General features: G+C 27.8%; 3 protein-coding genes across 4 annotated transcripts in view; 2 read left to right on the top strand and 1 right to left on the bottom strand.

The window, feature by feature from the left end:
* LOC141532589 (neurotrimin) overlaps positions 1-27,449 on the top strand; it is a 358,743-nt gene that overhangs the window by 200,771 nt on the left and 130,523 nt on the right. For both annotated transcript variants that reach the window (XM_074251006.1, XM_074251005.1), the window contains one exon: positions 3,788-3,978. In XM_074251006.1, the coding sequence (XP_074107107.1) occupies positions 3,788-3,978 (191 nt within the window). The remainder of the gene's footprint in view (positions 1-3,787; positions 3,979-27,449) is intronic.
* On the bottom strand, positions 1,305-2,198 carry LOC141532551 (tissue inhibitor of metalloproteinase-like). The gene is made up of 4 exons (XM_074250941.1): positions 2,089-2,198; positions 1,902-2,012; positions 1,709-1,794; positions 1,305-1,622 (listed from the first exon to the last, which is right to left on the bottom strand). Exons 2-4 carry the CDS (start codon positions 1,984-1,986, stop codon positions 1,389-1,391), a joined length of 405 nt encoding a protein of 134 aa, XP_074107042.1. The 5' UTR covers positions 1,987-2,012; positions 2,089-2,198; the 3' UTR covers positions 1,305-1,388.
* On the top strand, positions 15,660-17,102 carry LOC141532642 (uncharacterized). Its single transcript, XM_074251096.1, has 3 exons — positions 15,660-16,033; positions 16,268-16,852; positions 17,050-17,102. The coding sequence occupies exons 1-3, from the start codon at positions 16,006-16,008 to the stop codon at positions 17,100-17,102; spliced, it is 666 nt and encodes a 221-aa protein (XP_074107197.1). The 5' UTR covers positions 15,660-16,005.

Genomic DNA, 27,449 nt, shown 5'->3' with positions numbered 1-27,449 from the left:
TCTGCGACGAAGAAATATGAGATTCCCTTCTCAAGCTTATATATTTATTGACAAAAGCTTGCTGAATGGAGTACTGCTCGATCCATAACCTCGCCAGCCCATTTTCAACGACCTTTGAGTATATTTATGTACATCTATATAGTTATTTCTTACCAACTCACAACTAATCTGCCGTACTACATATATATATATATATATATATATATATATATATATATATATATATATATATATATATATAACATAGATCATGTTGCGTTGCATACGATACACAAAACAAGTACATAGAGCTTATTGCAATATTTTCAAGCCGCTAGCTATTTTTTGGTTCATGTACTGTTATATCGTCTTTTTTCTTAACCTATCTTTTGTCATATATGCAAATAGCTTTTATGTAGAATTTTTATAAGTACATCATTACTTGTAGGATTTGTCCTCATAGCAAAATTTTCTTCATATTTTTATCAATAGATAGATTAATCAATTAATAATTTTATTTGATCTAGGAGCCTAAGTTCTTTTAGGGCCATTAAAAATATATATAATTCATAATTTATGAGTATACACACGCTGCGCTAAACAAAATTACCACATTCCGGTTACGTCGAGCAGAAAAATAGTATACACACCTTGGCCAGTAAATAAGAAAGCCTCAGATCACAAGTTTGTCAACTTCGGCTTCGCCTCGGCCAACAATTACATGTGATCTGAGACTTTTCTTATTCTACTGGCCTAGGTCTGTAATATACTATTTTTTTAATTGCATTTACAGTTTTTCGAATTTTTTACAAATGAAATTAAAAAAAAATTTTTTTTGTAATAATTTTTTCAATAGAAAAAATTCTAAAAATCTTTAGATGACGGCTAACTTTATTGTTATTGTTAATTTCAGTGTAATTAATAATTCCAAAAAAAAGTGCCCATTTTACCCCAAACGTTCGATATGTCTACTTTTACTACTTTCTTAATCTTAAACTAAAAACCATTGCTTTGAATGTATTCAAACATACCATTTATTTATATTTAACAAATCTGATTTGGTTGAAGTATATGATTGTTAGCACTAAAGAAATATTTGTTAACTATGAACAAATCTGGATTTCATTCAAATATACTATAACTTTGTCTCAAATCAATCAATTTATTTGTATCAAATAAATATTTCTGGTTATATTTAAATAAGAGATTTATTTACAGTTAACGAACCTCAATTCATTTAAATGAACTGTTTTCTCAGTGTAGTATTTGAAATTCTCGGGAAGCTGTGGAGATGATCTATGAAGATGTAGGATCAACTGTTTCACTCATTTTTTATAAATTTTTTTTAATATCATTTTTCACTAAAATACACTAAAATTAAATAGAATACAATAATGAACAATATTGTCTTAAACTGAAACGCAAGATTTAATAAAATTTTCACGAAGATTGATCTCCTGAGCTTCTATTTCTCCTGAGTTCTGTATATGCAAATGGCAAAAACCGATGCTTGGTTGCCCATTTATTATATTTCCACCAACAACAACAACTTCATCCCGTTGAAAATTAAGTCCACACGATCCAGCTACGGAATAAGTTGGTAAACGTTTATATTGAAGAGCTGATTTTGCTTCATCAGTAGCCTTAAAAAAATTAGAACACATTAAATGGAAATAGACTCAATCGTAATTATAAGTTTCATTAATCAATAGAATTAAAGTTGAGTTACCTTGTAAGTTTCTAATATATTTACTGTATATATTAAAAACGACGTTTGATCCATTTTCCCAATATCCTCAATCTTTACTTTAATTACTGTAAAAAATTTTCCGTCAATTTTATTTCAAACTTATTCATTTATTTTTTTTTTTCACATACAACATTCGATTAAATGTCTTCATAGTTAAATAGATTATAATTACCAAAGTCAGAGTCACAAAATAATTTTTCAAGAGATAAAGCCATGCAGCCGCACGCATTCGCTTTGTGGATTGCCACCAAACTCATTATGAATACAAAAAAAAACGAATCATCTAAAAAATTTACAAATTTAGTAAAATTAAAGAATAAAATGATAATCAGTATTGTGGAAATAATAAATTATAATACTTTTTATGTTTTTGAGAAATCGGTAAAAGTTTCCTGTAATAAAATAATATTGGATGTCAGTATTAATAAATTCACTGAACGTTTCGATAAATCACTCTCTAAGATTCCCCTTTTATTAGCTTGTGTAATGATTACATAAAATACTGATAACCATTCTCATCGTCGATTTGTGTTTAGAAACGAAGTCAAAGATTAAAATACATTTTTATACTAATGATGATAATCATCAATATGAAAAATGGAAACAAAAATTTATTTGTTAAGTTTAACATGAATGGAAAATTTACAATATGTGAACTAGAAAAAAATTAATTCAAACAAGAAACACAATTACCAAAAGTTTTATTGTCTTGAATTCAGCAGAAAATTCTTCGACTCATTTACTTGAATCGAATTTACAACCTCGTTAAATTTCTCATGCCTCGACGTTTTGAGGCTCTAGGAAGCTATTCTGACCATAGGAATGGTCCTATGGTGACAACAATACATCTATTTATGTGTGTGTCTAAATTCCTTGTAAATTTTGAATAGCTCAACCGATTTGAACAATATTTGCATCATTCGATAGGATTCAGCGAAACTTAAACTTCCTTCTTCGTTTCAACCAATTCGATGCGATAAATTTTGAGAAATTTGAAAAAAAAAAAAAAAACTGAAAAAGAAGTCTTTGAAATTATGTTTTTCAAGTCGGTTTAAAATCATCTTTTTCAAATAGGATCAAGAATTCAAGTTTGGTGAATCCTTTTCGAACGCCATCAAGTCCGTCCAAATAGCCAAGCTATTCAAAAATTATGAGAGGTTTCATTACACATACAAATACATGCAGCCAGAGTCAAATCCTCGGAGGAACAATCATGACAGCTTCTTAGAACTTCAAAGCGTCGAGATCTAATGAAATTTCGATTTTTGAAAACTGGAGTGAAACCAATAACTTCCTGATTTTTTGAAACTCTTTGATTTTCACAGCGAGAAGTTAAAAAAGATGAAATTGTTTCATAAAGCGCTGGCGCCCAGAAGTTTTAACGTATCTTCTGTTGAGATACTTTGTAAAGATTTGCTTGAAACATCAGCAAGTCAAGCGTTATCCAGAAACTCATAGATCTACTTTTGAGCATCCGGTATATCCAAGCGTCTAACGTCCAACGATTAATAGGTAAAGTTCTATATTCAGCATCCTTTGCAACTCAATCTTTAAGTTTAAAAAAGTCCTCAAGGTGTGGTCAAAGACTACTGCTATTCTATATTTGTTAGCTCGGCTTATCTCGATCTGATAACTTATTCAACTATTGATATGTAAAGACCGCATCAAATATCATTCATAACTTTCTTCCGATTTCTATCTTAATATTCCGGCCTTCAGTGATTCTCCTTCTGAATAAGGAGCTATCCAAAGAAGAACCAACATTCCGTATCCAAACTTACTTACTCTTTCAGAGCAAAACGAATAAATATCATTTTAAATGTTTTTCAACAAAGTTTATGACGCTAGATGGGCTGAATCTTTATGCAACTATTTCAATAAGCTTTCAAATCGTTTAAGAAAACTTTCATACATACGATATCTATTTATAGATTGTAGATGATGGATTTAGCTCTATATGGTTTAGATCACAGTCTTTCATTTGCGTTCATTGAAATTTTGAAGTTTTAGTTCTAAGTGTAATCACTAAGTTTAATCATTTGAATTTTTTTTTATCAGGTATCTTGAGCTACGGTGCACAACACAACAGCAAAAACTCGGATCCATTTCACCATTACAATGTTGTGGAAGATCCATCGTCAAGATCTGGGCCGTACTTTGACATATCCGCGTCTAAAAATGTGACAGCCTTGCTGGGAAAAACGACATACCTCAATTGTCGGGTGAAAAATCTTGGCAATAAGACTCAGGTCAGTATCAAGTTATAAGTTGGTTATAAGATTATACGCACTGATTATTTTTTAAATAATTTATTGGATATTTTTCTGTATTTATCAAAAAATCCTGCTCGGCAAAATTTGAAGATTTTTTTGATTACCTATTTAAAAAATAGTGAATTTTTGAAAATGTGCTCGCTTTTTGGGATTCTTAGATCATAAATTATTCAAAAATGATTCAAGCATAACTTTTCGTTAGAAATCTTCGATTTTTATGTACTTCTTACAAAAAAATACAAAGAATTATTCAAAGTGTTTACATATGCATTTTTGAGTTTTAAAATTAAAATCTTCTTTTTCAAAATGAGAGCATAGTTAAATTTATTACAAAATTTTTTATCACAAACTACTATTTATTAACGACTTTTGATCTCGGTCCAGTGGTATGATTTCCGTAGTTACTATTTTTTTTTAGATTTTGAAAAATTTCTGAATATCCATTTATACTTATAAATTAATAAGCCTTTAAAAAAAAATCATTGAAAAATCGCTTCTTTCAGCCTTTTAAATACAAAAAAAAAATAACAAAATTCATAACAAATACCGTTTTCGAAAACAAGCTGCAGAAATAAAAAAAGTTTGGAAAATCCAAAAGTGCACGCCTCATAATCTCATTTTTCATAAAAAAATTAAATAAAATAAAATATTAAAAGCAAAATAATAAAAAACAGAAAACTCTGCCATGGTTTAGTCGCACGATAACTCTAAGGCGAGGAAAAAAAATACTATAATAAAATGTATAGATAGATATACAAAAAAATACAGTCATATATTAGTTTTTTAAAAATAATAATTTAACGACAGTGAATTAAACGCTCATATTAACTAAGAAATTCAGTCGTGTGTCACTTTAGATAATAAAAAAAAAAAATTATTTCGGTACGATCATTTTTTCGACCAATTTCCCTGCCACATACACCCATCCATACCCGGACGTCCAGAAAAGATTATGTTTAATGTTATAATTAACTATATTAAACAAAAAAAATCGTCATTGAAATATATTTCATGTGCCTGAAAAATTAGTTGACTTGATATGTGTACCCATATTAACCTGTAAGTGCGATATAAATGAAAAAAAATCGATTTCAGTTTTAAGAAAACTGCTTTTTTTGAAATTTCAAGAGTAGAGCACAACCTCAACGCTTCGCTTATGAGGCGTGCAATAAGAGTCGCAATTATTTTTATTTATTTATTTATTTGGTAAAGAATTCTATCGAGGTGTAAAAACACCTGTGTATAGAACCAGAACAAAAAATAACAGTTTATAATACATAGACTTTTGTACAAAATTTGCATCGATAATACCATGGAAAGAGATAATAAGTACAAAAAGTAATGAATTTTTAGAGAAAGAAACACAAAATTATAAATCATTATCAGAAAAAGAAATACCCAATCAAATACTCGCATTTTCCATGATGTTTTTTAAGCATATTCACCATTAAGGTTTCTCATCCAGTAACTTAACTTTTTTTTTAATAATTTTTTATTACAATCTATAATTTTCAAGTAAATAGGGAGTTTGTTATAATATTTAATTGCTACATAATAAGCATTCTGTGTACTAATTAACGAAGCAAATAATATTTTCTAATATCACACATCAGCTAACAAATTATGAAAGGGTATTTTTTAAAATTAATTTAGCTTAGCGAAGAAAAAAATCAGTGAAATATCGAGTGTTGATATTTTACGAGCATAATAGAGCACCGTCTGTCGCTGACAAATAGTGAGGGTGGTGAATCGAAAGTGCACTCGGTAGGACACTGGTCACTGCCCGACTCCTCTCGACAATGCCATTTATCGAAGTACAAATTTCTACCTACCTCTACACTCTATACTCTTATGCACATACGTGCATACATCCATCCATATATGTATATCCAGGAGGATGTATGTATAATAATCCCACCAGCCCTTTTGAGGTTTTCAACGTTAGCCTTCAAATTCGACTGCTCTAGTTTTTTTAACTTTGTCCACGCCCTGGGATACTCGTTCGACGTGCCGAGATAAATTAAACCCACAAGGTAGCGGGACTATTCGTGGTTATCGATAATATAAAAGAAACTACTCGAAAAAATCACAATAAAAAGTTTATTCTATCCCAGGGAATTTTTTTATTTTATTTCATTGGATACTAGAGAAAACTTCTATTCATTCGCTTCGCGAATTTTTTTTTAAATATCTCATACTTTATTCCTCAGAGATATTTTTTGTGCTATTACTAGATCTCTTTTAATTCTGTACCAATCTTAAAAATTTAAATATTTTCTTAGAGTTTATATTTTTTCTTCTATTGACAAAACAAAATGAAAAAATTGAAAAAAAATATTTTTATTAAGAAAATGCAGTGTTATATGTCAAAAATACAATTAATAATTGTCTGAAGCTATAGAAATTGTCATCTACTCATAGTTTGTTTAGTAACATCACAGCTTTTGGATTCTTCACTTTTTATGCACTGATAAAAAAACAATCTTGATTCAAGAAACTTTTTTTCTTCAAAATTTGAACTCTTAAAACTAGATATAGATATATTTCTTTCAAGAATTTTTGTCTCTTGGTTCAAGATAGGCGATAACATTGATTCAAGATGTTACCGACTTGTGTTAAGAACTGCTTTTTTTTTGAGTTATTAATTTACTTATTTCCAAGAAATAATTTTTTTTCGGTATAACAATTAAAGACTATTTAGTTTTTGAAATATACTTTGATAAATTATTTTGTTTTTTAAACGATAATATTATTTTGGTTGAAAAACTAAATGTATCGATTGAAGATAATATAGCTCTTAAGCCAAGAAAATCTAAATCAAGACAAGAAATTCTTAAAGCATTTGTCTTCCAAAATAAATTCTTAGATCAAGAAAACATCTCTTGAGTCGACATAAATTTTCTATCAGTGTGCGCAAATGTAATTTATCACGTAAATTAATTAAATAAAATCCAGAAATTTATAATAAATGTAAAAGAAATTGTTAGTTACCATCTGGTAGTTTTTTATAGTTACAAATCATCGAGAAATCTTAAAAAAGTACATTTTAATCATGTGATCGTAGTAAAATTAAATATGCGAAAAGATTTATTCACCGTCTGCCAGTTTGACTTTAGTTACTTCTATATAATTATTAGTTTTGATACCACGATGCTAGTGTTTAAAAAAAGTAGCCAAAGTCGATTTAGAAGATTAAATTCAGAGTAAATATTTCACTAAAATTTTGACACACGCCCAGTGAACTGAGAGGAAACTCATTAAAAAGTAAATGTATAAAGATTTAATTTACTTTAAAAGTTAATTTTTTTTTTTTCTAAAAGAACGACTCATTAAATGGTTATGAAGTTAAAACAAAGATTGAACAAAAATATTACATTAAGAAAATTGAGTTTGCAGGTTCAATCACTGTTTCAGGTGCGTTGTATAAGTGCAAAATGGAAAAAATACTTTGCCCTTTTATTCTTTTATTCCTTCATTATATCTTTAATCACGTCCATTTCACTCCTAAAATAATTTACTCGTTATTATAAATTAGCTTGAATGATAAAACAATTTCATTATAATTGTAAATAAAGGGCTAGTTACCGCATTGAGTAATATTGAGTCTATAGAAAATTTTAATTAAGTTCCAAAAGTTTACAATAAATCCAAGCTTATTTATATACTTGGAATTTTCAAGTTTATTGTTAAAAAAATCCGAACAAAAACAGTTTCACTGTTAAAAATTGCGCCAAGTCCACGTTCATAAAACTCATCTCAATAACATCTGCACTTTGCAAAAAAAATAAGACTCGTTACAATAATTTTCATTCTATACAAAAAAAAGTTAAATACAAAAAAATACCAAGAAACCGTCATAATGTTGAAAAAATTGAAAAAAATTTGTTGAAAATTGAAAAATTAAAAAAAAATTTTTTTATCGTACTTGGCGCGCGTCATTGAGTACCCCAAATTTTTTCAGGATACATAAACATCCTTTTAATGTTTCAACATTTATAAGTAAGTCAACCTATAAAATGCATAAATGTAATTAATAAAATATTATTTTATGATACGTTTAACAAAAGTTAGGTAAAATCAACATGGCATACGTATTTTATTTGAAATTTTTAAATTCTCCGGACATCGTTTATGATTTCAATAAAACGCCCTCTCCTGTTCGGTTATGCAATTTGCTTACAAGTGAATACGCCCGCATACGTTGACTCTGTAGTGGAATCACTGCAAAAATTGAGTTGACTAAAAAATAAAACGTATGGCCGACTAAATTGCGAAAATGCGGTGTGATTGCCAATCAAAATGTGTTAATTACAATTAAACGAAGCACGATCAAGTTTCTTCATGAAAGCTTAATAACGGAACTGAAAAAAATTGAATTAAAAAATTTTGTGTTATTTCAGATATTTTCACCAGACTACCATATTGACAGTTATTTTCACTAAAAATCTGAAAATAATTTTCGAAACGGATTTTTTCACTGAAACTGATATTAATCCAGTAAGCAGTGTTTTTAATTCGTTGAGTATACTTCACTGATGTGAATCTATAAACATAACGATTTATGAAATCATATATTATATAATTAGAGCTGATAAGATATAATATATATATATATATATATATATATATATATATATATATATATATATATATATATATATATATATATATAATTATACATATTTACATTACATAAATTCAAGCGAAATCGTTTTTTCTCGGGTTGAAATTCGTCCGAAAAAATTTGGGGTACTCAATGACGCGCGCCAAGTACGATAAAAAAATTTTTCTTAATTTTTAAATTTTCAACAAATTTTTTCAATTTTTTCAACATTATGATGGTTTCTTGGTATTTTTTTGTATTTAACTTTTTTTGTATAGAATGAAAATTATTGTAACGAGTCTTATTTTTTTGCAAAGTGCAGATGTTATTGAGATGAGTTTTATGAACGTGGACTTGGCGCAATTTTTAACAGTGAAACTGTTGTTTTGTTCGGATTTCATATCTTTTTGTTAAGTGTAATTTTTGCTCGCCTCTTAATACATTCTTAATTTTAAAATTGAACTTTTCCCGCGCAAAATTAGAAATATGTAAATAAATTAATTAATGCAGGTAAAGCTATTATCATATAAAAGGTTATTTGTTCGTTAATTTTGAAAATCAAATCCTAACAAAAAATTAAAATTCTGTTTCTCTCATAGTAGCTAGTAGCATTAAAAAACTTAACGTGACTGACCCGTGTAAACTCTTCGGTTTCAATCAATTAACTAGCTTATCAATGGGGATTTAAAATTTTTATGTATATATAGTTAAAGTTTAACATTTTTTTTAATTAAAAAAGTTGTTAATCTAGATTTAATGCTCTACTACACATTAATTTAACAATAACAATAATTATTTTGGTAATGATAAACAATGATAATTATACTTTTAACATCAATTTATCATTACCGATATAATAAATTTCATTTTTATAATGATTATTATTGTTATTGTTACAATGACATTATTGTTAATAAAGGGGACAATGCATCATACGCATAATTGTAATACCTATGGCCTAAAAATTACAATTATTTGAAATCCACTCGATTGAATAACAATGCCACCTACAGGCAACGACTACAAAGTCGTAGAATGTGTACACTATCCAATGAGAATTGCCTAAATCTTGAACTGCTGGCCTGAAGGAAGAAAGTAAAACTCAAACAATCTTTAGCCTGTTGTGTATTTAGTCTAGTTAATAAATGAAATTCAATAGAAAGAATAGGTTTGAAAACCATCCACATATGAAGTTGTTTGATAGTTTGTTCTAGAAATTTTGTATTTATAAAGTATTTTAACATTCTTAATTTCAAAATTAAATTTTTCCCGCGCAAAATTGAAAATTCATAAATGAATAAATTAATGCAGGCAACGCTATTCTAATATGATAGGTTGTTTATTCGTTAATTTTGATAATCAAATCCTAATAAAAATATTGAAATTCTGTTTCTCTCATAGTAGCTAGTAGCATTAAAAAACTTAACGTGACTGATCCGCGTAAATTTCGCGGTAAAAAGCGATTAACTATCTTATTAATAGGGATTTTACATTTTTATTTATATACAGTAAAAATTTTAACATTTTTTTGAATTAAAAAAGTTGTTGATTTGGATTTAATACTCTAATACACATTAATTTAATAATAACAATAATTCATTCAGTAATAATAATGATAATGATATTTTTAACCTCAATTTGGTATTACCGATATAATTAATTTCAGTCTCATAATTTTTATTATTAGTGTTATTGTTATTATGACATTGTTATAAGTCAATGACACAATACACCATGCGCATAATTGTAAGACTTTTCACCTAAAGATTACAATTATTTGAAATCCACTTGATTGGATAACAATGCAACCTATCGGCAACGACCACAAAATCATAGAATGGTACACTATCCAATGGGAATAACCTCTGATTATGATTGTTCATGTACAAAAAACCTTTGTTCCAACTTCAAATTGTTTATTTCTTATTTAATTAACATTTTTAATAAGCTGAATATTTGTATTCTAAATATTTGCACTGCGCATGCGTCAACTTTACGTTTAGACTTTCAGCGCGGACTTTTGAAAATTGTATTGACCAGCACAGTGATTAGAGTAAGTGTATTTTTCTTGTAATTTCAATTATAGAGGTCACAGGACAAAAGGGCAACGTGTAGTTTTTAATAATTTTATAATAAGTTTTATTTTAATAAAGTATTGAAATTTTTTGTTAATTGTTATGGATTTTTTTTTTTTTTTTTTTTTAATAGTTCGTAGTATTCATGAAAATAGAATTGATGAAAATAAAAAAAAATGTACATGCATTGATTAACAATTCTCTCGATATTTTTAAAAAATTTAGAATGAAATTAATATTTATTAGTTATTTATTTATTTACTTAATGACATTGATATTGGCTGACGTCTAACAATTTTTTTTTAATTATTTGAATTAATTAAATAGTAATTCCTAAAAAATTACACTCGTAAATTTTTTAATTTTTTACACATGAGATGTGCTTGTCACTATAATTTTCAAAAGACCGCGCTAAAAGTCTATATACGTAAAGTTGACGCATGCGCAGTGCAAATATTTAGAATGCATACATACAGCAAATTAAAAATGTTAATTAAACAACAAATAAAAAATGTGAAGTAGGAACAAATGTTAAATATACATGAACAATCAAAAATAGAGGCTTGATGACCCAAATTGCTACCAAAATATTAAAAAATGCGACAGGGGGCTAACTTAAAGGTACATTATTAATAAATTCTTTTTAAAATAAATAAATGGAGAACGATCAAATGTTGAGAGTGAATAATAAAGAACAAACGAAAAGCTGAAAACGTGATAGAAAAAAATCAAAAATTAAAAGAAAAAAATTTGGGGTTCTAACTTCAGTGAGCTATCCCGTTGAATCTACAGTTTATGTAGAAATAATTCCAGTGCACTCTGGTGGTTGTAGATGCAAGCTGTGAATTAACTTTTTCAGTGTAGTTGCGTATCTATAGTAAGATTACTACACATTTTTATTTTATCTAGACTGTAGCGGTGACTTTTCTCCATGAAAAAAGTCAGGATCGAAATTTCTGGGCTTACTATAGTTTGTGCTGATAAAATTTAATAATTTTAAGTGAATTAAATGTTATAATTGATTATGATTAATTAATATCAGTAAAATAGAGTATGACTTACTTTTATGATATATCATTTTGGAAAAAGGAGTACCATATAATTAAATAAAATTTTGCAACCTCGAAATACCATTCTGCTTACAGTAAACACAGTCGGTAGTCTGGCGCTCCGTTTACAACGGAATTTTTGAACGGAACTTGGCGCCAGATTCTACCGAATCTGTGGATGACAACGTAGGTAGTGACATCTGAAAGCGACTAAAAATATCACACTGATTTTTAAGTGTAGTCTAAAAATATGAAACATTGGAAATTAGATTTTTAGTTAAGAAGTGTTTCTATGCAGAGATTTTTGAATAAAAAAATTTAATTTAAACAGTTATATTCAACGTTGTCTGAATCGAAATAATTCTGATTTATAAAAATAAATCATTTTTTCATAAAAAAATTTCTCCCTAGCACTTTTGCTATTGAAAAGTGAAAAGATAAATTTAATTTTTTAATTTTTATATTTTTGTAATAAAAAGATAATTTTTATTTTTCATTTTTATTTCTGTGATAAGAAGAATACTTATCATTGAAAATAAAATATAAACTTATTTCACGAAAAATATAAGTATGAAATGAAGAATAGTTTATATTGATGAACTAAATTATCAATTAGAAGCTTTCCATTTCAGATAAATTTTAAAAGAAAATTAAGTAACTTTGAAATTTTTATAATTAAGAAAATTGTAAATTTGAATTTAATAATTCAATGATTAATGATTTAATAACAATCATGATAAGAATAGAGATAAATATTTTTATTCCTATTATTTTTGTCATTAATTTAGTATTACCATTATTATTATTATTTTCAGTATTATCGTTACTATTATTATTATTATTATTATACGGCTCCGTATACATGCGAAGTTTTTCGAGTAAAATTTGAATTTTCCGGGAATTTATATTGCTCCGTACACATCCGGAGCCGTATCGTTCATTTGCCGTACCTTTAGGCACATTCAATGTGAATTTATTAATACTTTCTCGCTAAAAGTTTAAAGTAAATCAAAGCAATTAAATAAGAAGGTAATTGTAAGCGAATCCCCGTAGTTCATTAGAACATATGTGTGTGAGTCCCTTCAAGATTGGAGTTTACTTGAAGCTACAGTATATGTAGAAAGAATTCCAGTGCATCCTGGCGAGTGTAGATCCAAGCTGCGAAATATCTTTTTAACTGTAGTTTCCCATCTATCGAAGGATTACTATGCATTTTCGAATTATTTAGTCTGTGGCAGATCACTTTGCCCATTGAAAAAAAGTCAGGATCGAAATTTTTGCGTTACTATAGTTTGTGCTGATTAAATTTAATAATATTAAGCAGATTAATTGTTATAATTGCATATAATCAATTAATATCAGGAAAATAAGGCATGAACTACCGTTATAATACAAATTTAAGGAAAAAAAGGACCGTAGATTTAAAAATAAATTTGCAACCTCTAAAAAACGTGATGATTACAGTAAACACAGTCGGTAGTCTGGCGCTCCGTTTACAACGGAATTTTTGAACGGAACTTGGCGCCAGATTCTACCGAATCTGTGGATTGGGAAAACGATTGACTTTGAAGGCCATCTCTGCAACTTCCTGCTAATTCCATATCTAAGCGCTTAAAATTGCACTTTCGACGTTTTCGTGCTTACCAGAAAGTTAAAAAAATATATTAAGTGCCTGGGGTGAAACGAAATTTTTCAATTTTATTGAACATTTTAACATAGTGGTTTGCGTAGTAAATAATGCTTCTGCAGAGGTAAATCTTCTATAATGCCATCTATGCTAGTACACGTGTCACAGCTAACACAAACTGTAATCTAGATGTTAGTACTGTTGTAAATTCAACGCTACTAATGTTTTTGGGTAAATAATGATTATTGCACTGATCGAAGGATTCATTTGGGAGTAATGAAGTAGATTTACTGAAACTTTGAGAAGTTATAGGAGACACAGTAAAGAATTTTGTTGAACAGAAATATACGATGATAATAATAATGAAATTAACTAGATTCACAAAACTTTGAAAAAAAAATCTTGTTTCAAAAAAAATTTTTTTTTTCAGAAACATTTCTGCTTGATACATGAAAATGAAAGAATTTTTTAATTTCTTACTTCTTATATAAAAGCATACGTCAATAAGTATGTTTTATCAAACAAAAATTGGTGTAGTAGTTGATTAAACCGAAAAATAATATTAGATAAGTTTCTTAAAAGTGTTAAATAAATTATTTTCATTTAATCATTTAAAACTTGGACTCAACTATCTAGTAGGGACACGATTCAGTGATCATGCGTTCTGTCGGAGATTTTCAGTACTATATTTGGTAGAAAATTTTTATAGGGCACATTTGTCCAGATCAGGCCTGAAATGCACGTATCAAATCATACAAGGATATATTATAACAAATATTTTTGATATGGTCTAAAGTAGCCATATATGGCTTCATGTAGTCAATTCTAACAAATAATTTGTTAGAATTGAGAGCACGAGTAAAAAAAATGTCATGTCACATTTTTTCCATTTAATAATGAAAAATATTTCCACTTAGTTTTCTCAAAATGTTTTTACTACTTAACACCTCTACGTCTGACTCACAATTAGAGAAAATTTAATTTTTAAAATTTTTCTTATGTTTACGAAGTTTCCATAAACATTATTTTGACTTGAGGTGTAAAATGTTTCTACTCTAAAGTTAATTGAAGCTAAAAAAGTATTATATTCTCAGAAAAAACTACAAAAGTAAAGTGTTGTCTGCTATAAGGGAAAAAATTAAGCAACTGATACCTCTACCAAAAGATTTACAGTAAGTCACTGTCTTAATCCAAGAAAATAATCTTTTATTTAGTTCGACAAAAAAAAATTTTTGACACATATATATATTAGGGTGGGTCAAAAAAATCAACTATTTTTTTTTTACAATTAATACGGAAAAATGGGTTACTAGGCACCTTAAAAAAATTCTCACCAAATATGAACTCTTAATTTTAATAGGAAGATCCTCCGCGTCGCAGTTTTTCATTTTTTTCTCAGTCCAATAGAAAAAAATTCATTCCTCATCATTAATTGGTCGTACAGAAAAAATTGTTTTAAGAATTTTGTAGGAAATTTAATGCTCTACAAAAAAGATATCTTATGTTTTTTCCGTAAACCTCACCATTTCACTAATATTGAAGATTTAAGATTGATTATTTTAAGTCAAATGTCACTTTTGTTTATGAATTTTATAACTCGACAAGAAATGGCTATTATTGAATGGGCAATAGAAATTTTTGTAGCAAATTAACTGCTCTATAAAAATGGTATCTTATGTTTTGGCGATTAAATTAATCGTTCAAAAGATATTCATCATCAAACTTTCATGTATATCGATTTTAAAAGTTTTTGATTAAATAATCGAAAAATTTCAATTTAATCTATCAGTTTTGAGAAATTTTCATTTTTGTCTTTAATGTAAGTATTATTTGAATTTTGTTTTCAAAATTTTTTTCAATAATTCCAAACTTTTTATTTTTCATCATTAGAAATCACGATCATGTTGTTTTTTTATAACGTCTTCAAAACGTCTTAAAAAATTTTTCCACTACAGTTGTATATTGTCCTTGGGAAAATTTCTTCTGTAGAGAATTTTTGTTTTGTATTCTATTTACTCTGTTTCCCTTGTGAACTAGCGCCACCTACATTTTTCTTTATAGTTATATTGTTTTTATTTGTTTACATTTTCTACAGCATTTCTAGTGTTTCCACAAGTTATGATCTTGTATATGTGATAAAACGATTAAATATTTACAAATTTTGCGGTCACTACATAAATTTATATATTTATCGAAAATATGGATAAGGAAATTCATTTGATCGGAAAACCCATGCAAAAATTTCAGAACGTAAGTTGCCAACAGTGAAAGAGGTTATGAGTGTTTTTTTATCAGCTCAAAGTGTTAAAATGTTCTATCAAACAAAGTGCTAAAAATGCAACTGATCAAGTTATTGAACTATGGAAAAACAACCAGATTCCGACTAGTGGATCAACTAATGTAATACAAAAAATTCTTCGCTATCATAACCGATGGTTGAAATTGCAAAAATCTTTTGTGCGAAAAAAATCATCAGCCCAAAACAAAAATATAATAATATTTCAGAATGAAATCAAAGCATTATTTGATATTGTAGATCATAAATCAATAAAACTGCTTGATAATGATATTCGTGAACTATATTCAAATCAAAAAAGTGATACCCGGAAAGAAATTCTTTCAAATAACCCAAATAAATTAAACAGTACTATGAATACGATGGAAGTAGATGAAAGTCGTGAGTATTTACAACATTTAATTGTTATAAATTTTAATCAGAATTGAAAATAAATTAAATTGATTATAAATTATGAATAATAAAGTATATTATTGTTTTTCTAATTAATTATATCATAAATGTCAATATGTTCGTAGATGATAAATAAAAACTCTTTGTGTTCCTTATTTGATGTCAAAATGAATGAGTTCCATATTTTTGCTTCCATTAATTAAATAACAACGCTTATTTTAGATTTGAATCAACCCTCAACCAGCCATGAGATTGTTCGAAGTGAGGAATCAGAGTCATCTTCAACCCTTACATTAAGTCAAGTTACAAATTTCGGTTCAGATTTAGAGTATGTGCCTCAAATACCGACAACACGAGCAAAAATAAATATTCTAACTCCAGAGCTTATCTCAGCACTCGACAGAGCTAATGTTAGTAGTAGAAATGCGATGTTCATTATTGCTCCAGTTCTATCAAGTGTTGGTGTTAATGTAGAAGATACAACTCTTAGTTATCGAACAATTCAACGAACTCGCATGCTCTTACGAAAAGACATTGCTATAGGACTAAAAGATAACTTCAAAGCTCATGATAAATATGTCGTGCATTGGGATGGGAAAATACTGAATGACATTTCTGAATCGAAATTTGTGGATCGATTACCGATTATTTTGACTGCTTTTGGTACTGAGCAGTTACTTGGAGTTCCAAAAATGAATAGTGGATCGGCAGAAAATCAAACAGCAACCATCTTGTCAACGTTAAATCAATGGGGTATTATTAGTTACATCAAGGCGATGTCTTTTGACACGACTGCGGTTAATACGGGTAACTAATCAATGATAAAATATTTAAAAGAAAATTTTATTTTCATCGTTCTAGTTGAATTGTTTTCATACATTAATTAAATTTTCGACACGTGCCCATTAGTTATAATTCTTTATTTATTTATAGATTTTAAATATGCGTTACAATTTTTATTAAATACAGAACTTAAAGTGTAATTATCTATTTTTACTATACAGGAATCCATCATGGTACATGTAAAGAAATTGAAAAGGCCTTAGAAAAGAATTAATTTGGTTACCATGTCGCCATTATATTTATGAGATCATTTTAAGGAGTGCATTCGAAGTCTATTGGCCAGTATCATCCGGACCAAATGTTCCAATATTTGGCAGATTCAAAAATTTTGGGACACATTCGATAAAACGAAATATAAATCTGGTGTTGAAGATAGTATTGTTGCTAATATTATTACGAATGAAAAAATAATCTATCTTCATTTATTAAGCGATACTTACAGGTATTATTTAAATACAATTTTTAGTGTAGAGGATAATTTTTGATTTTTTACGAATAATTGATTACTTTTGGTAGTTATCGCAACCCCGAGATGACTATAAAGAAATATTGGAATTGTCATTAATTTTTCTGGGAGAAATGCCACGAGAGCAAGTTTTCTTCAAGCGTCCTGGTGCAGTTCATCATGCAAGATGGATGGCAAAGGCAATTTATTGCCTAAAAATGTTTATTTTTAGAGATGAATTTGACCTTTTTAAGAAAGAATTGGATGGTCTTCGACAATTTTGTATTTTCATAGTTATGGTGTATGTAAAAGCTTGGTTTTCATCAACTTCTGCGACTTCTGCTGCTAATCACGACTTAGAGTTTATGAAAAATTTAATTGAGTACAGTAAAATTAATTCTTTAATTTCCTTGGCTACATGTGAAAAAATGACTTCACATTTATGGTACTTAAGTGATGAACTTGCTATTTTATCACTTTTTGATGATACCGTTCCATTAAACATAAAGAAGAATATTGTCGAAGCTGTTAAGACTCGCGAAGGTACAGATTCTAAAGCAAGAAGATTTATTATTGATAGAAAAAATTTACATTTAATTCTGCAAAAAATATATAAGTGACTTTGTTTCTAAGAAGTCATTAAAACTTTTGAGATCTTTGATCTGCCGTATGATTTTCTTGACAAAAATATTGATTTATGGTCTACTGATGAGAGTTATAATGAAAATAAAGAATTTTTCGCACAATTGAAAGTTGTTAATGATGTGGCAGAGCGAGGTGTCGCATTAGTAAGTGAATATAACCAATGCTTAACGAAAGACGAAGAGCAATTTCAATTTTTATTGCAAGTTGTGAAAGAGCATCGAAAAAACTACCCTACTTGCAACAAAAAATTGATTGAAAATAAATAGCTCAGTTGAAAATTGAAATAAAAAACTTTCTTATAACTAATTGGACATTTTTTTCTCTAAAACTGAAATCATAATATATTTATAATGAAAAATTTGCTTTTGTTATTGATAAATGATTAACTAAGCGATAAATAATGTACAATTTATTTTTTTAAATGTAGATAAAAATACTTACACATAAAAAAAAGCTTGAAAAACATTTTGAAGTTTCTCAGTAGATGAAAAAAAATTTTCTCAAAACTGATAGATTAAATTGAAATTTTTCGATTATTTAATCAAAAACTCTTAAAATCGATATACATGAAAGTTTGATGATGAATATCTTTTGAACGATTAATTTAATCGCCAAAACATAAGATACCATTTTTATAGAGCAGTTAATTTGCTACAAAAATTTCTATTGCCCATTCAATAATAGCCATTTCTTGTCGAGTTATAAAATTCATAAACAAAAGTGACATTTGACTTAAAATAATCAATCTTAAATCTTCAATATTAGTGAAATGGTGAGGTTTACGGAAAAAATATAAGATACCTTTTTTGTAGAGCATTAAATTTCCTACAAAATTCTTAAAAAAATTTTTTCTGTACGACCAATTAATGATGAGGAATGAATTTTTTTCTATTGGACTGAAAAAAAAATGAAAAACTGCGACGCGGAGGATCTTCCTATTAAAATTAAGAGTTCATATTTGGTGAGAATTTTTTTAAGGTGCCTAGTAACCCATTTTTCCGTATTAATTGTAAAAAAAAAAAATAGTTGATTTTTTTGACCCACCCTAATATATATACTTGACTTACAACAAAAAGCATCGTGTCTCATACGCGGTGTGTTTTCGTAATGAGTTGTTGTAAATATTGTTGGTAAGGTTGACATGATAAACATAAATCATAAATGCGAAACACGTGTGGCCTGAACTAGGCACACCTTCGCCCGGTTGGGAACTTGGCTCATCTGTTTCTACTACTTTCCTCTTTTCCACGAACTTTAACCCTCCTTCTATTCTACCTTCTATTCACCTTGTACAACAATATAGCGTATAGCTTATACCCGACACTATCGTTAAAGCATACACGCGAACCTTCACACCTTTTAACCCACATATATTTTTTACCCCATTTGTACCCGGTATTTTATTTTCTTTCGAGTCTAGCTCTTCTCTTTTGACTTTTACGAGAAGCTTTTTTCCTTTTTCTCACTTGGATCGTCAGTCCTTTTTTTTTCATTTATTTTCTTATTTATACCAACGTAGAATCGCGCTTCACTTCTGTCTGAGATATACATTTCACCTGTCTTACTTTCGTGTTCTTCAAATACTTTGGACTTTAGTCGCTGGACGCGTTAGACATACGTATATTTATCTATATATAAATATACTGGACATACGGTGGTGATAAAAGACAATGCATTTGTCTCTTTAACTCAACTCATTATTCAGTTAGTGTATTATTTTACGGTTTATAAGGGTGTTAAATCATCAAGAGAGATTAAGGCTTGAGTTTTATATTTGTGCTTACTGTAAAAGAAAAAAAAAAAAGAGGAAAAATGTTTTTAACAAAAACATTATTTCTGTTTTTATACTGAAATAAAAATTCTTTATTTCGTTTCTCGAAAAATGTTATTCAATAAAAAAAAAATTCGTTTTTTTCCATGAAAAATATTTATTTATTTATTTATTAATTTAATATATACAGTGAATCCAACAGCGATACCGATAATTAGGTTCTGAATACAAAAACGCACATTGATACGAGAGATAGTATAATCGTAAAATTCTCTAACTATAATTATAATTATAGATTTATAATTATAGATGTTCCACTAACCTTGTAAATGTATAATTCACGATAATTTTGCATTCAGAAATTAAATATCGACTCTACATGCTGAAAAATTGATGGTAATCTCCAATTGTCAAATTATATGGACACAATCATTTGTATTTATAATCATATGCTTCACTCTTCTGAGATTCTAAGGAAGAAATAAATAAAACGCGCGAAATTATTAGAAGAAAAATTTTTTTAGTTATATTTATTTAGAAATACATTAGTCAAGGATATATTTCTATAATATTTGTAAAATATATACAATTTCTAAAAAAATTTATTTAGGCACTCAAATGAAAGCTCTCAACGAGTGTAATATCCAGATGAGCTTATATCTTTAAAAATAATAACTAATAACACTGAAGTTGACGGATATTAAAATTTTTTTTAGAATTTAATAGCAATTAAATTATTCAAAAAGAAATTAATTCATAAGTTTCACATGTAAAAATTAATAAAAATTACAAGTGAAAATTTTTAGAAGCATTTTTTTATTATAATTAATTTGTTAAAAAAATTCTTAAAATTGACAGCTAACCGCTAACTTCAGTATTATTTCAAAATATCATTAGTTGACGAGGTACAATTTCATTTCTTGATTATTTACATTTTTAATAATCAATATTATGATAGAAATCATTACTACCATGATGATACCGATTGTAATAGCAATTGTTGCAAGATTTTAACTAATAACATGATAGTGAATAATATTTTAATAATCGTCGGGGATTGTAATCATTATAAATGAATGATGGTAATCGTTACTATAAATTTCTCAGAACGAATCAAAAACATATCCAAAAATTAGCTAGAAATCAGGAATTAAAAATACATTTTTACCCATTTTTAAAATTTAATTAATTGTTTATTAATTTTCAATATAATTTTGATAAAAATTTTTTTCATAATTTTTTTCTTCATGTCAAAATAACACTGAGATTTACTTTATTAAAAAATGTCGCATTAATTCTCAAAGCAAAGAATCTTACTTTGAATAAAATCCTCTTATTTCGTCACTCAATGCTGGATAAAATAAAAATAAAGCTTGTAAGACGCCAGATGAAATGGAATTAATGTGTAATTTAAATAAATTTCAGAACTCAGAATTTTTATTTATTCTGACACTCGTAGCTTTTTTACTCTTTCAATTTCTTAGCACTAAAATTCATTTTTTTTTATCTAACGTCAGTCAAATCCTTAAAATAGTCGATTTAATTTACACAATATATATCTGAGTTCATGGTATCATGTCGTATTTCTTAAGGTTCTGTGAGCGAACGTAAGTGAATTGGTTTGTGGCTCGCAGAGCCAAACGTTTTCCGTAGCTTCAGTTTCGTTTGACAGCAAGTGATAACATTCTTTCCTCTCTGAAAGTCTTAGCGTCAATAAAATCTTTTTCTACATTTACTCGATTGTCACCAGAAATAAAAACTGCTTCTATCTTCAAAAATATATATCGTAGATCTTTTTCAAAAAAAAAAAAAAAAAAAAAAAAAAAAAAGAAAAGCTAAAATTCTTTTCTTTCCAAGTCTTCAAAATCTTATTTATTTATCGATGATATCTTTTTTTTTTATGAAGACATTTACTGATTTTTAAAATTACTTCACACGTTTTTTTCCTTTGTGTAATTTTTAACAAAGTGCAAACCTCAAAAGTAGCAGTGAAATATTTTCCAATAAAAAGAGCAAAGTCTTTTTGAGCTTTATTGGTAGAATTTTTCTATCAGAAATCATATTATTTTAGCATCACGATTTTTGCAATACAAATAGTTTATTTTCCCAAAGGAACAATTGAGATAGATGACAAGAGAGTCTGGCACATTATCGATAAAATTTTTTATATTTTTTCCATTTTTATCTATCGAAACATTTGTATAAATCTTTCAATTTTGTTAAAACACATGTTTTTTATCAAATCGCGTTACGAATGTCATAAAGTGGGATTCTGACTAAAAAATAAGAGGATAAAAGGTTTGAAAAAATGTTTTTCTAAATCAATCAATTTCCGAAACCTTTTTTCTATGAAAAAATTTTTATATTACTACAAAAAAAAAAAATAAATCGCACATATTGAGATTTAAAATTGTTGAATTAAGTGCCCAAAAAAATTATCAAAAATGTATAATTGCGAATAAATTAAAATTATCTTAAAGATTTAATAAACTGTGTATTGACGAAATGTCCGGAAGGAAGTGGATGAATAGCATAAATAATGTAAATGGAAATAGGTAATATTGATTTTGAAATGTGCAGAAGTTTTTCTTATCTTCCTTCAATTCTTCCCTTCAACTTCAACACCCTGTTATATTTCTATTTTATTTTATTTCATCCTGAGTCTTCTACTTCCTGTCTTGTCATCGTTTTGTGTCCTTGAGCGAAAAAACCCGTTTGAAAATTCATCGAATCTTTTATAACGGAAATTGATGAAGTATATTCAGACGTCTGGTAATATTGCCAGCAGCGTTGTGTACCTATGCTGCTGATAGGAGCCATGCGGATAAGACACCGGTTTAATAACCTGACAAAATCGATAAATAAATTTTTTAAAATATAACATAAATTTTTAACGCCTGTTGCTATCTTCCTCATCAGTAGCATAATTGTCATTATCATCGTAATCTGAACTATGTACTATCATAATCTTGTAAGCGAAAAAACCGTACAAAGACTTTTTTCAGGAGCCACTTTATCAACCCCACTTGAGACGCATCTTTACACTTTTTTTCACCCGTTACTTTTTACTCCCCTACTTATACGTTTTTTTTTTTTTATATCAACTCTACAGTCAAGTACGTTTTTTTAGTAAAATTTATTCATTACTTTTTTAACACTTTAAATAATCTTTTTCAAACAAAGCATCTTATCCTCACTTAAGTTACTAAAAAAAGAAAAAAAAACGTCAATAAATATTCTACGTTTGATATTTCAGAGAACATCTTTCGATGTTTGACATATTCCATCGATAGAAGTGCTGGTAGTCTAGTTAAAGTACCGTCACTTGTATGACATTATATGATACAGAAAATTCGGATATATCTAAAATGCCGTCATCACCGTTTTCGGTTTTTTTCGAGACCAGTCGTGATGTCTTATGAAGTCTATCAAAATATTTAGTTTTAAAGGTTTTGTTTTTCAAGATAGTACAAAATAACTTCATCATACACTATAAAATATTTAAAAAATGAAAGATTTTTAATTGAGACGGATTTTATTTATATTATTAATAAAAAAAATTCCACAAAGCAAATTCGTTATTTCTTTATTAAATAAAAATAATAAAATCGTTGTTATTCGTTACAAAATTATAAAATTGGTATTGAGAGATTTAAAAAATTAACACAATCTTGTTTCTTAGCTTGATGCAACAAATAAATTGTAATATTCAAAATTAACGGCATCAATTTTTTTTTAATTTTTACAAGAAGCATTTTTTTTCTAAATTCTGTTTATAGTTACTTATTTGTCAATAAACTCTAAAAATTGCCATATGTCAGTTAATTTTAGTAACATTGAGGTTATTGATTTTATTTAATTAACCATACCAATGTTAATCGCACGACTCATAATGCGAAGCATTTTTTCGCCTAATTTTAATTTATTATTTTTTACTTTTAACGTTAGAATTTATCAACAAGATTGAAAAAAAATCATCTTTATGATAATTTAGTTTAATGTCCCAAAAAATTAAAATTTTTCGATAAAATATAATTGATATATACAAACTCAAACTTCAGATAAATTGTTTGAAGAATTTGTTAGTAATGTTGCATATCAAACTTATTTCAGCTAAATAAAAAATTATTTTAGTTTTAAAATAAAACTCAGAATTCAGATATTTTTTAGATTAAAATTTACATTCACTCCGGAATCATTCCGCTGAAAAAAGCTAGGCTTGCATCGTAAGCAAAGTATATTATTTCTTCACTCTGGTACTCCGCGTAATGGGAAAATAAAAATTCACTTACTACTTTTTACACAGTACGACTTAGTTCTCTAATAAATAATAAGTAATATAAAAAAAAGTCTGAAATTGACGATTCACAAAATAAAAAACAATTGTTAAGATTGGAAGTACTGCCAAGGAATCTTCATTTGAGATCAACCAATATATAATACAACAGCCGATACAAATTGTCACGTTTATTGGTCGCAACAATTTTCAAGCTGAAGATTTACCAAATCTCAAACTCTTTTTGCCTTGGATACATCGGTATATCTAGATACATAGAGAAAGAGATAGATACAACAGTGTATTGCAAGTGATTTCTTTCAGTCCGTTCAGCGCACAACAGCGACAGTACGTGCGACGATGGTTGATCTAGTGATGTGAAAACGGAAACAAGAGGATCAGTGAAGCAAGAATCTCTCAGCTACGCTCCTCCGTGTCTACTACTGAAGTATTGAAGAATAAAAATAGAAAGAGACGATGAAAAGTAAATAGTGACCTACTGTTCGATTATATATATTCGTTACACTGCAATTCGTTCAACATTCACTTCCACCGATCGGTATTGGCAATAGCGATTTTAAAGTTTAAAGTTTTCGGGGGAAGTATAATTAATTTGTAAGTTTCGTATGTCAGTAGAGCTTGAAGGGTGTTCTGGTATGATTGACTATTTTGACAGCTTTGATAAATCGATAGATTGATAGATTAACTTTTAAATTATGTAATGGAGGAGTTTATATTTGATAAATTGTTAATCTAGTTTATTTTTATTCACAACTAATTATTTCTAATAATTTTCTGCAATAAATTTTCAGCAATTTCCTTGATTCCAAAGATTTTTTTTATTACTTCAAAGAAAATATAAAAAAAAAGTTAAATGTCTCTATACTTGAATCAACTTTCTCTAATCAAAATCCATTCGTTTAATTCAACTCTTAGTTTAGAGTTAATTGTGACCTGGCGCCCAAATAAAGATCTGATCCAATCTGAGAACTCAGAAAATATTAATACTGTTTACTTTCCAATGATTGTTTTTTTTCTCGATGTAAAATTTTTTCTTTCTTTCCTCCAATCAATTTTGCTAGAAATCATAAAAAAAAATTGATTTCTATCATTAAATGTTCACTTTTAGAGTCACCTCTACCCTGCCGCCTAAACGTCAACATCTAGCGCAGTTTGAAAATTCAGGAAATTTTAATACTGCTCACATATCAATTAAATTTTTTTTTTCTTGATATAAACTTACTTTTCTTTTTATTTCAATGAAAAAATCGCACAATGAAAAATTTTACCAAAAATCGCACAAAAACGATTTATTTTACTTACGCTTAAAATTTTGAGTTAATTGTAATCTTGCGTCCAAATTAGGATCCAACCCAGACTGAAGACTTGAAAAATATTAATGCTCATTTTTTATTTAAATTATCAAGATAAATTAAAAGTCATTTAGAAAGCGTGTATAAATAAAATTCTATACAAAACTAATGAAACTTCCCTTACACAATAAAACACAATCCCTCCCGTGAAATGTAATCAATTCATCCATTTCTCAATAAAATCACAAACTACAGTAAATATCTACTTTAAAAACCTCCAGGTAATTACATCGTCTCACCCCATCTCATAAATCATCCCCGCGCTAAATGTTTCAAATTAATCAAGATAAAGTACCTTATCATTTTCGTAAAAAATAAATTAACCCACCATAGAACCTGATTAATTACTAATTAACAGGGCCAAAGAGTTGGTGTTTTAAAGTTAGCGGTAAATTTTAAGATTGATAATATTACCACAGAAATATGTTCAGATCGTATACAATTTCAGATGACTTGGTATACTAGACTGAAGTTGCTGACTGAAAGCGGAACACGGAATCGGACTATAAATATTTGAAATTGAGTTCTCAAAAGTATGAGATTAAGTGCGCCAGCGACAAAATAAAATATTTGTGTAATATTAAATTACCGTTGCTGTCAACAAGCGTGTTTTGTTCAACTAATTATCCCATCGTCAAAAAATGTTCAATAAAAATTTCAAGACAAAATTCAATAAAAATTTCAAGACAAAATTCAATAAAAATTTTAAGACAAAATTCAATACAAGATAAAAGACAAAACTCAATAAAAATTTTAAGACAAAATTCAATACAAAATAAAAGACAAAACTCAATAAAAATTTTAAGACAAAGTTTAAGACAAAATTCAAAACAAAACTAAATTTCCAGATCTACCTAAATTTACCCCCTCTCTCTCTCTCTAAAAACTCTTTGAAAGGATAAATTAAAAAATAAAAATATATAAATAGAATGGTAAAAAACTTTATCTTCTCAAATACATTGATCTAAAGCTCATCTGATCAAAATTCCATGAATCCCAAGCTTTAAAAGTATCCTTTTAAAACACAATAAAAAAGCTCCAAGACAAAGTGAGACGTCGGTTGTTACCAAAGGGAACGAACAAATATATGTAGTTGTCTATGTACAGGTTTAGTAGCTGCAATTAACCGGGTACTTCATCTTCCATTATTCTTATTCCTTATCCCTGTGTACCATTATCATTTGCAATCTCATTTATCTGACAATGTCTTCAGTCGTTCCGATTTGCTAACTCGGTTCTTCTTGTTTTTTCTCTTACAGTTAACTTACAGTTACTTTTATCTTTTCCATGCCGTTATCTTCATCGTTAAATTAAATACGACAATTAATTAAGAAAACGTAAATGTTTAATAATTCAACTATTTTATTTGGTAATTTTTTTTTTATATAATATCTGTTTGGTTTCATTTATTCTTGTTGTCAAACAATCAGTTAGTGATAAAGAAGTAAGTGTAAGAAAATTTTAATAATTATTAAATTCATGAAAAATTAAACTTTTTAAATTGTCGAAAAAAATTTGGCTAAGTTGACCGTTTTTGTTCTACTTTATTCATTTTTTTACGACAGTCACTAAAAGCAGGTGAACAGGGTTAAGTTGGGTATAACCCTTTGAGAAACTGAAAAATGGATTACAGAAAAAAATAAAAGCATGAACATAAACGCACACTGCTTTTTGTTGATTTCTGCAATTACATGACTGCAAAATGAGTGTAATATATCAAGTGTGGAAAATAAAAGTATGAAATAAAAATGCAAATAAATAAATTTGAAAATATAAATAAAATTAACTGTCAAAATTCATTTCAAGTAAAATTTTATGGAATGAATAAATTATTAATCTGTAAGTGTGTGATGATAGAAAAAGATTGGTAGGTTTTTTTTTTTTATGAAATTAAACTCAATCAACATTAAGCATTCATTTTTGTGTGCTTGAACTTCGCGAAAAAAGTCTCAACCTAATGATTTATTATTGTATGAGGATAAATAGCTTCAAACTACTGAAGAAAATTTGCTGTTATGAATTTTTTTTTTAGCGACAAGTAAATAGAGCCA

This window comes from Cotesia typhae, unplaced genomic scaffold (genome assembly GCF_013202065.1).
Source record: "Cotesia typhae breed Kobodo isofemale line unplaced genomic scaffold, CoteBio_Ctyphae contig_65, whole genome shotgun sequence".
Lineage (NCBI taxonomy): Eukaryota > Metazoa > Arthropoda > Insecta > Hymenoptera > Braconidae > Cotesia > Cotesia typhae.
The sequence above is the reverse complement of the archived record's forward strand: the minus strand, read 5'-3'. Positions and strand labels throughout refer to the sequence as shown.